This window comes from Ipomoea triloba, chromosome 4, assembly GCF_003576645.1.
Source record: "Ipomoea triloba cultivar NCNSP0323 chromosome 4, ASM357664v1".
Taxonomy (NCBI): domain Eukaryota; kingdom Viridiplantae; phylum Streptophyta; class Magnoliopsida; order Solanales; family Convolvulaceae; genus Ipomoea; species Ipomoea triloba.
In genome coordinates this window covers 12291071-12305153 of record NC_044919.1, presented here as the reverse complement: position 1 = coordinate 12305153, position 14083 = coordinate 12291071, and the positions used below count along the sequence as shown (strand labels likewise).

At 36.6% G+C, this 14083-nt stretch overlaps 1 protein-coding gene and 1 non-coding gene across 2 annotated transcripts; one reads left to right on the top strand and one right to left on the bottom strand.

Moving 5' to 3' along the window:
* The first annotated feature begins 393 nt into the window (after positions 1–393).
* LOC116017113 (glucan endo-1,3-beta-glucosidase, acidic-like) lies at positions 394–3001 on the top strand. The gene is made up of 2 exons (XM_031257642.1): positions 394–524; positions 1906–3001. Exons 1-2 carry the CDS (start codon positions 443–445, stop codon positions 2859–2861), a joined length of 1038 nt encoding a protein of 345 aa, XP_031113502.1. The 5' UTR covers positions 394–442; the 3' UTR covers positions 2862–3001.
* An 11011-nt stretch (positions 3002–14012) lies between these two features.
* On the bottom strand, positions 14013–14083 carry TRNAG-GCC. Its single transcript has one exon. It is a non-coding gene; the product is annotated as a tRNA-Gly (tRNA).

Here is a 14083-nt window from a genome sequence, read left to right as displayed (position 1 = left end):
TAATTGAAGCTTTTTTATTTAAGAGGTTAATTACACTTTGACTTATAGCTGAAGGACCTATTTGACCCTTATCCCGTTGGTTTATTACATTTTTTATGAGTATATTTTCACGTGTAAAATTTGCAATCCTTTTACAGCACAAGAAAGTTAAAGAAAATTATTGGTATGCGTCAGATAGTGACACACTACTCATCACGCATGTTCCTATATATGTCAACATTCCCATTTGTTTAATATTTTTTTCTCTGTCATATTTTTATTAGGTTGGTCCTGATTTTCCACAGACCACTTGATCCGTAAGAGTTGATTTTGGATTTTTGGCGTTGTTAGGCTTCGAGTTTGCCTATAAAATGAGCAACAAATGTACATTGGTTCATCATATCAACAACATCTTTACTTGTCCTTTTTGAGATTATTTTTTTGTTTTCCTTTCAATTCCCTCATGGCTCTGCAACATCCACTGCCTTGCAAATCCTCCATGGCTGCACTCATTCTCCTACTTGTTGGGTTGCTACACATAACAGGTTTCTCTCACTCTCACATGCATCTTACATTTAAGAGAGAGAAAAAAATAAGTATTTTTTTGTCAGACCACGAAGTGTAGCAGCTAGGTAGGTCCTTTTTTTTGAAATCGCATTTAAACTCGTATCATATTTAGACAAATTCACATTTGCACGGGAACGGACTGGCCCAATTAAGGGATCGGACAAAATGTTAACCGTATTATTTTTTTCTTACAAGAAAGAGGTTTTGAACTCTCGGCCTTTCTAGCGCAGTTGGTCAGCGTTACCTATGAAAAAAAAGTATTTATAGTTCTTAGTTCTTGAGGATAAATCAATTAGAATCTTTATTATTACATAATGTAGTTTGACCGTTGTCAAGTTTAACAGCGATTACAAAATTGATTCATCGGTGATGTGAAACAATCTGGGATAACGTAACATTTGTGTCCACGTGGTAGGGATCGATGGATCAAATGGACCAATTGTATTATAATTTTGTTTAGATGCATGCCCTTACATGCGTTCATCTTCATGGAATTTACGTGCCACATGGTGGAAATGATTTTTATTTTCGTGTTTCTAATTAATTTATAATTCTAAAACTAAAACAGCTTAACATCACATGATAAAAATATTTAACATATCAAGTCTTGTTTAATTTGTTTTCTAACTTAATTTAATATAGAGATATCAAAGTAAGTCGGTAAGAGCAAGATTTGGTGCGGCTATTGCTTCTCATGCTGTCGTGCAACTTTACACCATTATGTACGCAGTATAAATGCCCGCGCCATCACGTATTCAGAAATGCACCAAGGTGTGGTCAGGTTCATGTGTGGACAAGGGTTCCCGTGCAACTGTGTGGTCACTCAACATTAGTTACGAATAAATGCACCACAAGATGTTCGGAAATGCAACATTAGGTGTGGTGCATTTATCCATACCTAATGACGCAATCCGCATTGGCCGCACATTAAGCCAATCCGCATTGGCCGCACATTAAGCCGATCCACATTTGACAACAAACACTAACGACTGGCAACCGTCAAATGGTCGCCGGTCGCGTTTGTAGAAGGCAAACCTTGATCTTCCTTCTCTAAATGCGACCAGTCAGGATTTGATTTGAGACTAATCGGAGTTAGTTGGAGGGTCGTTGGAACCCTAGTGACCTGCAATTACAGGTCACAAAATCGATTTCTGGGCTTCAATGGTCCAAAATAATATGTTTATACATTTAATTGCAACTTTTGAAAGTTTAATGGTGTAATTAACTTTTTGAGTAAAGTTTAATGGCTTATTTCATTATTGTTTAAAATTTATTGTAGTTCAAAAATAAATTTTTTTATCCATTTAATCACGCATGGTAATATATCCTTATCATTGATTCATTTGTCATCCTTTGCAGGGGTAGAGTCCATTGGAGTTTCCTATGGTAAAAACGGTAACAATTTACCATCCGAAACTGATACCATAAACCTCATGAAGAGCAATGGCATCCAAGGCCTGCGAGTCTACGCCGCCGACACCACAGTCTTCAACGCTCTCAAGGGAAGCAACATCGCCGTCATCGTCGACGTTTCCAACCCTAGGCTCCAAGAGCTAACCGACCCGGGCCGAGCCATAGCTTGGGTTCAAAACAACATAGTACGCTATTATCCGGACGTCAACTTCAAATACATCGCCGTCGGGAACGAGGTGTACGCCGGAAACCCCGACACGGCTCGGTTCGTCAACTTCGTCATGCCCGCCTTGCGAAACGTGCACAACGCGCTAGCGGCGGTTGGGTTGCAGGGCAAGATCAAGGCCACCACCTCCACCTACTCCGCCGTCTTGACCAACACCTACCCGCCCAATCAAGGCGTTTTCCAGGACAACGCCAAGGGGTTAATGATCCCACTCGTCCAATTCCTCGCCCAGACCGGCAACCCCTTGCTAGCCAGCATTTACCCTTACTTCAGTTACATAGGCAACCCCTCTCAGATCCCGCTTTCCTACGCTTTGTTCACCGACCCAAACCCTAATTCCGTCGGCTACAGCAACCTCTTTGACGCGCTCATCGACTCCATGTATGCCGCCCTTCACAAGGCCGGCGGTCGGAACGTGCCCATTGTTGTTTCGGAAACCGGCTGGCCGTCCGCCGGCCACTATGCGGCGACAATGGAGAATGCTGCCACGTACTATAGGAATCTCATCGGACATGTTAATGGAAACGCTGGGACTCCATTGAAGCCCGGAAGGTCAATTGAGACTTACCTTTTCGCCCTGTACGACGAAAACCTGAAAGGTGGTGATCCAGTGGAGAATAATTTTGGGGTATTCCGTCCCGATAAAAGTTCAAAGTATCAGCTTAACTTTAATTGAGGCATGAGCTGATTAAGAGTATCTATACTATTAATAAAAACAATATCCTCATTCCTCGCCCGTAATATTATACATTCAATGTGCGAGAGGGAACCTCTATGCTATACAATTCAATAAGCCTTAGAAATACTCTTGTATAAGTAGTAGTACAAACTCACTTACCAAACCAATGTGGGACAAAAGCTACTTGAAAGCTTTTTATCTCCATTTTTCTTACTCAAATGGGTCAACTTTGAGAATCAATTTCTCATTCACTCATTATCCGTTTTGAGCGTATAATATATCACTCTTTTCGTCTAACTACGAAGAACCCGAATCCACTTTGACCCAACCCAAATTGAAAGTGAACCCCACATATATTCGTACCACAATATAGCCACTAAAATGTCATTTTATGCTATTTTTCCAACAGTTATTTGTCCATAGAATATCAACGCTCTACGATCAATCAACAATCACTCAACTGATTATCCATTACTCCCAGGTGAATTTTTCTCTAATATAGTTATACTTACTAAATATCAAAATATAAGTGTACCTCAATATCTTGCAATAACTAACAGACAAGTAATTAAATTAATGATATATAATATTGCAATGCAAATTATCTACATATTGTATTTATACACTTATTTTAGAACACTGAATTTTTGTGATATTTGTTGCATGCAAGGAAGACTCATACTATAGTTTATTTGTCGATTCGTATATGTTATAAATCATAATATCATAAGAAACGGATATTTTGATGAAACTCTTTGTGTAAGGTAGATTAGACGGTGAAAATCTATTAGAAGTACACACTCCTAAATTCTTAAATACTTTGAGATTGTATGATTTTCTTAATCATTCATTGACATTAATTAAAGGTTGGTGCACCTGTAGCAGAAGATAGACCATTCTCTTAGTCTTTATAACGGTAGGCGACTCATCATCACAAGATTGATAGGTCACATTGTTGAAGCAAGAATAGTTAATGGGACACATGAAGGAATCAAAGTTCTTATCCCTCGAATGTCTCTCACTCTTTCTGATACGAGATTGTCCTTCAAGTTCCAGCATAAATAATTCCCATTGATGCTTGCATATGCCATGACTATCAACTAAAGCCAGGGCCAAACACTAACTCACTTTGGGTTATTGCTGAAAAAAAAACAGTTTCTAATCACGGCCAATTGTACATGGCTTTCTCTCGAGTCACCCATCCTGATAGCCTGAAAGTATTAATTAGTTCTAGACGATGATGAACAAGATTGTGTTGCTATTACCAATATTGTCTATAAAGATATTTTCAATAATGTGTAAATACAACCGGTGATATTATTTTTTTTCCAAGATGGAAAAATTGCTATATATCTACACAAAAATATATCTTCCATACATATGAGTTAGAATAATAATTTATTCCAATAACTGAGTTACTAGATAACGAGCATATTTGCCAATTTTTAAAAATCCTAAACAATGATATATAAAATCTCTACAGTTCCAGCACCGCATACGTACATCTACACATTAGCTATTAATTAAGCAATTATTTGCTGGAATTCAAACAAGGATAACATCAGAAAACATAATCGATCCAAAACATATCTTCAATTGCACTATATAATATTTGATGTTATAATTTATATTATTATATATTAGTCCAATTATTCTTAATATATTATAACAAACTCACTCTGTGCATCGCACGGGCGAAAATACTACTTATTACAATAATAATAATAATAATCCCACCATTTCTTAGTGGGACATTATCCCACCATTTCCTTTTTCAAGTTTCAAGTTTCTGGTCTTCCCACTCTGTTATTTTCTTCAGTCCCATTATATATGTGTAGTGATTAGAGATAGATCGTGGCATTAATTGATATATATTTATGATAATGACAATTGCCGCGGTTGGCAGTGATGAGTACGCAAATTTTTGCACTAAAAAGTGAAAATTTTAATTACTTTTCTATGATTATTATGACATTATTATATTTAAATATTAATTATTTATTTGTTAACATTTAATTTCATGATTTTATTGATATTATCATATTATTCATTATAATTAGTGTTTGCACTCATGTGATGCACAAAATGGATTTTTTATAATATTTTAAGAATATTTGGATCGGTATATATAATTATAAAAATTGTAACATCAAATATTATATAATACAATTGAAAAAAATAGTTTAGATCGATTATGCTTTGTGATATTATCCTTGCATAAATTTGATCAAATAATTGTTGAATTAATAGCTAATGTATATATGTAAGTATCTGGTGCTGAAACTTTGAGTATTTTATATATCAGTGTTTAGGATTTGTATAACTCAGGCAAATTTGCTCTTTGAAAAAAAAATCATATAATAATATCACCAGTTCGAATTTCACATAATTGAAAACCTCTTTGTAGACGACATTTGTAGTACTAACAGAATATTGTTCATCCTTGTCTAGCGCTAACACCTTCAGGCCATCAGGATGGTGACTCGGGAAAAATTTAGGTACAACTGACTGTGATTAAACACTGGTTAACCCAACATGAGTTAATGTTTGGCACTGTTTTTGTTGATAGTCATGGCATATGCGAGCATTGATAAGATTTGTTTATGCTGAAACTTGAAGGGCAATCTCATATCAATAGGAGTGAAATTAAAGATTATGTTTTGGTCGGGAAGTTAAAATGGGGGATTTTGTTTTTATTAATAGTATAGATTATGCTGCAGGGATGTATATGTACAGTTATATTACGATTAGTAATTTTAATCTAAAATTGTATTATGAATAGGAAAGTATGAAAGAATATATTGTATTAGAAATTGTATTAACATATTTTAATGTACAATTATAGTACGAATAGGAATTGTATTACCATATTTATCAATATTACGCAAAACTTAATTATATAGGATTGTTTTGGGCGGAAAGTTAAAATGAAGGATTTTGTTTTTATTAATAGTATAGATATAGATTTTTTTCCAAAAACTTTAATTATTTAAAACAATTTGACAGTTATAATAATTTACTGTGGTGTTAAGAATGCTCTTAAATGACATAATAAATTATAGGAAAAATGATCAAATACACCCTCAAGCCTTTGCTAAGAAGTCAATTAGGCCCTTGAACTTTTGAAAGGTGCAATTAAATCTACAAACATTTTATTTTGGAGCAATTAAACCCACTGACATGTTGGTGACCTGTAATTGCAGGTCAATTAGATTTCCGGCCAAACTCTGGTGAATCTTAGGCAAGTTAGGTCAAAATCAGCCACCGACGACACGGTCACGCTCTGCCAAGAGGTAAAAAAAAAAAATTGTGGAAACCCGTCTTACTAGGATGTGGGCAGCCATTGCACCGTCTTCAAACAAGCGTAGAGCTCTACATGAAATTGGTTGTCCACATGAAATGTGTTGGTCCCGGATGAGCAAGCTATAAAGTCTAGAAGGGGGGTTGAATAGACTTTATCAAATTTTCGATTCTAACTCAAAGTGAGCTGAAAAGAATTAAGGAAATAAATTTCCTTGCAGCGGAAGTCTCAAGCTTGCGTAAAATATGATTGTAGCGTTTTGTAAATTGTGTGCTCGTGTGAATAAGAGTTATGGGGTTAGTTGCACAATAATAATAATAACAGTAAAGTAAAGTGCAAGAGAGGAATTTGAGTGGTTCGGCCAACGCAGCCTACGTCCACTGTTCTCCTTTCACTCCAAGGAGCAAATCCACTATGTATTATCACCAATACAAAGTCTAGACAGAAGCAACCCGCTTCTTCCCTTCTTGGCAATCCTTGAGATAGAAAACAGCCGCACCGTCTTCCTATCCTTCACTGCCTGACAATCCTTGAGATAGCGAATGGTCGCACCGTCTTCCTATCCTTCACTGCCTGACAATCCTTGAGATAGAAGATAGCCGCACCGTATTCCTATCCTTCACTGCCTGACAATCCTTGAGATAGCGAATGGCCGCACCGTCCACCTATCCTTCACTGCCTACTCAAAACTTCCCTTCGAAAGTTGGTGTTGTTGTGTTTGTGCTGGACTAGTAAAAGAATCAAAGTGATTCTTTTATCTTTTAAGCTTAGAATATGCACACTGGAATTTTATGTCTCGAAGCTGAGCTTTTCCTCTCTTTTCTTTATGTGCATTCACTGTCTTGTTTTCCCCCTTGGTATTCACTCGTCTTTTCTTCTAAGCCTTGGGGTTTTATATGGTATTCACTCGTCTTTTCTTCTAAGCCTTGGGGTTTTATATTTGGGAAGAAATATTCCCGTTGCTAATTTGACCGTTTGGCAGCAGTCCAAATCTACCAAACAACCCACATTAATTTTTGTCTCCTTCACGTGCTTAGTGGAGTTGATAAAATATTTCCTTGTTCAAGTCTCCATACTTTACCCGTTGAAGCTCCACCTTAATTTGTATCCCATGTGCTAGCTTGATCTGAAATCCCACTTGAAGTCTTCCATAAAATATTCCACTCCCATAATTTCCGTATGGTATCTTGCATGTTGATAAGAAACTTTGTCTTCATGCTTGATTTAATATTCTTTCCACTATCTTGAGCCCATCTTTCTTGAATAAAATATTCATGCCCATTCTCCATCTTTAGCTTTCTCCTGATCACTTTGAATTTTATTTGAACTCTTTCAAATAAAATATTGTCACCCATATTACCTTTTCCCATGTGACATCTTCCAAGTGTATAATTAATTCCTTAGTTGAATCTTGAACTAGCTTGAAGGATTTCTTCATACCTCTCGCAACTTCTTCTTCCAAAAGTCTTCTTGCTAGAATAATACTCATTGAACCAATTTCATCTGAGTATTTTTCGTGATTACTGTAGCAATAGTACTATTCATGTCACTATAGCAATAGTACTATTTACCTCTCGAGTACTGTAGCAATTTCACTGTAGCATCGAGTTTTCATCTCTTGTAATCTTTCGAACCTCTCGATCGATCTCTCGAACTCTTGATCTCTCGAATTCACTGTAGCAATAGTACTGTAGCATCTCTCGAAAATTTGATGTCTCGCAGCCATTTTGATCCACCTCTCACGAGTCTTTTGGCTTTCCAATCCACCTCTCGTGAGTTATATCCTTCTTCTATGACATCCAAACTCCTTTCCCATCCACCTCTCGTGGATTTTTATGTTCTTCTTTGGCCTCAAAACTCCGTTCAAAAACGTCTCCTGCGGATGGTATTGTAGCACCTCTCGAAGTACTGTAGCATCTCTCGAAGTACTGTAGCAGCGCGAACTTGATGTCTTGCAACCATTTTGATCTTCCTCTCACGAGTACTTTGGCTTTCCAATCCACCTCTCGTGGATCATATCCTTATTCTATGACATCCAAACTCCTTTTCCATCCTCCTCTCATGGATTATTGTCTTCTTCTTCGGCCTTAAAACTTCGTTCAAAAGTGCCTCATGCAAATGGTACTGTAGCATCTCTCGAAGTTACTGTAGCATCTCTCGAAGTTACTGTAGCAGTTTACTGAACCTTACTGTAGCAGTTTACTGAACTTGATGTTTCTTCATTTTCTTCTTTTGGAGACTAATAATTACAAATAAGTTCTAACACATTTTTGGTATCATCAAAACCTAATTACAAATATTCCCAACAAAATGATCATAGGAGATGAGAAAACAAGAGAGGAGGTGAGCCGCTTCACTAGGGTTCGGGTACCCATTGCACCGACCTTCGAAAACGCATGGAGATCCATGTGAAGTTGAGTGCCCGATGACGTTACTCTAGCAAGTGAGAAGAAAGAGTGACCGCCCAAGCCATTGGCGATGAGCGGTCCATGCTCCTGCCTCCACTTACTTTTATGCATGGGCTTTGGCGTTAAGGATGGAAGATTGATTAAGGTGTGCACATCGTTCCCACTAGGGGGCTCGGCTCGAAGGCCTCCAAACAATGAGAGGTGAATCAAATTTTGGATTGCATGCTTGTTATTGTGAAAAAGCGAATCTTGATTAATCCAAAATGTGACTTTGGGGTTTTGCTTTGTTTGAATATTCTTAAGAGTGTATGGCACATATTTATCATCCCTTGTAGATAGTGTGGAGGATCTCACCCCATCCGGTAGGTTGCACCTTAAAGCATACTTGACCAATCAAATGATTGTGTAGCGTAGATACTTTTGGCATCTAATTGAGAAGGGCTCGAGTGTGAAATTACTCGAGGACGAGCAACCTAAAGTGTGGAAACTTTGATAGGTGCCAAGAGGACCTACTTTTTTGGACAATTAAGGGTGTTGACATCAATTAAATGCCTTTGAGTGAACCAATATATGGTGATTACGCTTTGATGTGCTAACAATTGCAAGATTGCTATTCGTAGAATTTTTTTGAAGTAACTCAATAGGTTCGGGGCCATGAAAAAGTCGAGAGATGATGCATACGATCAACGGGAAAAAGAACCGGTCGTGGCACACTCGAAACCATCCCGAGCAAGCAAAGGAGCAAAAAGGAAAGGGAATTACTCTGTCCACGTGAGCCCCACGCGTGGAGCTGGCGTGGAACCTTTCTAGTAGCTCTCCACGCCAAGCCTCCACGCGTGGACATGGCGTGGACGGGTAACTTATGCCAGCGAGGGAAATATTTAAAAAGGGCCATTTCCAGTTTGGAGGGGATCGGAGTCCAATTCAGTTTTTACATTCCACATTTTAGATTAGGGAGCTAGGGTTGAAAATCTAGAGAGAGAAGGTGGATAGATCAAGGTTTGGAGGAAGATCAAAGTGTGAATTGTGAATTACATTACTCAATTTGGTAACAAGCTTTCTTAATCTTCTTATAATTTCTTTCAATTTCTATTTGGTGAATTCATTTCTTTCCTTTGAATTGCAATTTAGATCTTGTCAAATCCCATTCTCTTACCTTCTTACTTTGCAATCTTGCTTCTGGATTGAATCTTGAATTGATAATGTTGATGATCGATCATGCTTGTTAGTGGCTAGTCTTTAGGATAGGATTAGGATTGAGGATCTTTAATTTGCACTCATGAATTGAGATTGTTGACTTAGGATTTGATTTACCTTTGTTCTAGCTATGTTGTGAGTGTGATTGTAGTGATCTTGTGGAATCGAGGGCTCCAATCTTCTTAAGAATCTTAGATCACACACTTGGCGAGATATCGCAAGTGTGTGTGAGAGCTCAATGCTCACATCTCCCGGCCTCTATTCGGAAGGATGGGGTCCAGAGGGGATCCGTAGACCAAATGTTCGATGAAATTCCCCAACTGAATGAGGATTGGGAGGTCGAGTGTGACGCAACTCGGTATAGTGCGTTTAGTCCCCTTAGCTAGACCAAACGGCATTTCAATTCCTATCGTAGCCCAAGAGTGCAAGATCCGGTAAGTCCTAATCCCATCCCCTTTGTTTTAGATTGAGTTTAATTTCTTAGGATTGCCATTGTCAACCACATGCTTTATGATTTTCTCAAATCCAAGTTGTCACGGTAGTTAACGGTAGACCGACTAAAACTCTCCAAGTTCCAATCCTTGTGAACACGACACTCGGGAACTTATTCCTCGTTTTAACACCTCCATCACTCCTATACAAACAAAACACTTCACCTTGCCCACCCCAAACTTCTCCACCTTCTTGTTATCCGAACGACTTTATGGCAACCATGACTTTTTTTTTACTTTTTCTCCTTTGACCAGTCCAAGTATATGGCCAATCCCTTCCACCACGTACCTAAGTGTTAGAGGGGTTCATTATTGATGAACTAATTAAGTGACTTGGGCTTATAATCCTATGATTATAGCAAGGTGCAACTACGAATTGTTCACTATCTTCCCTTATGTTTCTAAGGAATTCCCGACCCTCCTAAAGTGGGAATCCTGAAAGTTCTCTCTAATGTCATTGCTTTTGGATATTGGGCCCAACTACATACTGCCGTAAATCATATCATTGAATTGCTTGAGCGAAGGACTCTCTAGAGATGTTTTCTTTTAACCTCCATTAGGACTTTTTTTTTTTCTAGCTACCTTTTCTTCTAGACTTCCTTGAATCAACTATGAACCATTCTTGGATGTTATTTCCGTGAAGAAAAAAAAGATTGTGAACTTTTTGTTAAAGTCTCCACAGATGACGTCAGGGTTTGATATTTTTATTTATATGGTTAATTTGCAAACTAGCTCCAGATATAAGATTCTCACGACAAATAATGCTAAGAATAGAAAGAAAATATCATAGCTATGTCCTATGAGAGAAAAATAGTATATATTGATATATAGGTCATGGGCACAAGATAATAAAAAAAAAATATTCCTATTTATTGGAGAAAGTACATGTGAACCTAATTATTTGTACATTTGGACTATGGCCATCATTCCTCTTAGAGCATCCTTAGTAGTGTAGTTTTTTCACGGTTACTGAGGAGTTTTTGTAAGTGTGATTAGGAAAGAGAAAATGGGAGAAAAGAAAAAAAAAATAAAATAAATTAGAAAAAAAAATAATATAAAGTGGACTTTGTCAGGCGCGCCTGACGCGCCCGCTGGGAGCATTTAGTGCCTTTCACGCGAGTCTGGGAACCTACTCTTCACCTGCTGTGGGTCCCATTTTCTGGCAATAACTCTTCTTTTGCAGAGAGAGTTTTACTTTCTCTCTCCACCTCCTTCTCTCATCCATGTGGCCTTTCTTCTGACATGAACCCCATTAATAACCACCTCCTTCTCTCATCCATGTGGCCTTTCTTCTGACATAAACCCCATTAATAACCCCAGATGGGGATGCTCTGAGGACAAGAATGCTACTCCTATCCTCCTTACATTATCTTTATCCCATGCAAGTTTGGATTTCCATGCATCCAGAGCATTATCTAATAGCCCAAATTTTTACCATTTAGCCCAACCAATTCAATCAAAGCCTATTGTAAGAAAATCTCGATACAGACAAAAAATGTACACTAGCTATATGTTAGAAAAATGAAACTTGGAGAAACCAGTTTTAAAAATTTAGGAATTCTACTACTATAATAAGACTTTAATTTGAATGTGGTTTGATGGTTAAAAAATCCCCTAGCTAGTTTTCTGTATGCGTGCTTGATCATCATCCTTTGACTCACTTCTCAAATGTCTTTTCGTGTTTCAACCTGGCCTTCAACTGATAAGGTTTTTTATTAGTGAAATGATACCCTAAAAGTCTTGAAAATTCTTGTTTTCCCACTATATTATTTTCTACACAAACTCCCATGATGATCAGAGATGGGATCGTACGTGGCACTGCACTATAGAATTCGTATTTATGATAGTGACGTACTATTGCATTCCGCGTTTGGCAGGGATTGAGCGTACTAAATTCTTGGTCAACAAAATTATGCGACATATTTGATACCCTCTTCATCTCATTTTATATGTAGGATTCCATTAGTCTATATACATATAATGTATTACGAGGCCCCCAAAAATTGGAGGCCCTGTTAAATGATCCTGGACAAACATACTCAAGGCTGGCCCTGCCGCCCTAGTTGCTACGGTCCATTTGGTCAATTCTTTGAATATGATTTTATAATACCATGCTTTTTCTTTAACGCCAAATGAACTAGATCGAATAATATTAAGAGGGTAGGTGCATAATGTACTCAGGAGGAAAAGCCTTCCAAATAAGAGTACCATACTCAGTGTTAGTCGCCTCAATCAAAATATGGGCAAATTGGTTCACTGATCTACGAATGAAAATAACGAGATTAGTTTATAACAATTTTTTTAGAGAGTAAAAAATATTAATAACTATTACATTAATTATATTTTTGAGTTAGAAATTTATAATTAGAGATTTGGATAGATTACATGATATTTTAATTTTTTTTAAAAAAATATGGCAAAAGGGTCAAATAGACCCATGTACTAACACTGATTGTTCATCCAGCACAATGAACTAAAATATGGTCCATCTAAGTCATTATACTCCTAATTATTTTTCATCTAGCATTTTTAGCCCATTTCTAACAAGTAACTCATCTAATTTGTTGACATGGAAAAATAAAATAATAAAAAATGATGACATGTTATTTATATGAATGTTTTGGATGATTTTACCCTATTTCATTAATGAAGAAAATTATTTCTTGCAATGAAATAGGGTAGAAATCAAAGTTGTTATATAATGTTTTAATTACAGTGTACTGCACGACTGTGTATGTATAGTGGGATATTCAAAGTTGTTCGGCAATGAAATTACATGAAAATCGATATATTAAAATTAAATATAATAACTTAAGATATTATATTGGGTAAATTTTATTATTTTTTAAAAAATAATTTAATTTTTATATATCAATTTTCATGGAATCTCATTGTCGAACGACACTGAATAGCCCGCTATACATATACAGTACATTCCGCTATACATATACAGTACACTGTAGTTGAAACTTTATATAGCAACTTTGATCTCTGCCCTATTTCTTTCCAAGAAATCATCCAAAAATACAATATCTTAAGTTATTCAATTATCCAAAAATCCAAAAATATTAATTTATTTTTAAAATAAAATAAAATTTACCCAATACAATATATCTTAAGTTATTATAAAAATAATTTAATTTTCATATATCGATTTCCATGAAATCTCATTGCCGAACGATAGTGAATACCCCGCTATACATACACTCATGTAGTTAAAACTTATATAACAATTTTGATTTCTACCCTATTTCATTGCAAGAAATTATTTTTTTTATTAATGAAATATGGTAGAAATCATCCAAAACATCCATATAAATAACATGTCATCATATTTTCTAATTTTATTTTTCCATGTCATCAAATTAGATGGGTTACTTGTTAGAAATAGGCTAAAAATGTTAGATGAAAAATAATTAGGAGTATAATGACCTAGATGGACCATATTTTAGTGCATGGTGCTAGATGAACAATCAATCAATGATAGTACATGGACCTATTTGACCCTTTTGCCAAAAAATATACTCTTAGTTACTCCGTATTATTATAAGATAAGAGTGAATTTACTTCCCATATGATCAAAGTTATTTAAGTTACAAGTTTTAATTTGACTAGGAAAAAACCCAGTTGTAGTAGTGTTTATCAAAGTCCGTCGTCTCAAACTCACTCATTGTGATCTCTTCTTCTGGGAGCTGTTCGTATTTCGCCGGCTTCCTTCCCTTCTTGCACATGAAAATGATATTAAAACTGCTGCACCAGCCGGGAATCGAACCCGGGTCTGTACCGTGGCAGGGTACTATTCTACCACTAGACCACTGGTGC

Excerpts from the sequence above, each read along its gene's own strand:
- LOC116017113 (XM_031257642.1), top strand. The coding sequence starts at position 443 with ATGGCTCTGCAACATCCACTGCCTTGCAAATCCTCCATGGCTGCACTC. Across the intron at positions 525-1,905 it reads TGGGTTGCTACACATAACAG|GGGTAGAGTCCATTGGAGTT; the intron begins GTTTCTCTCACT and ends CATCCTTTGCAG.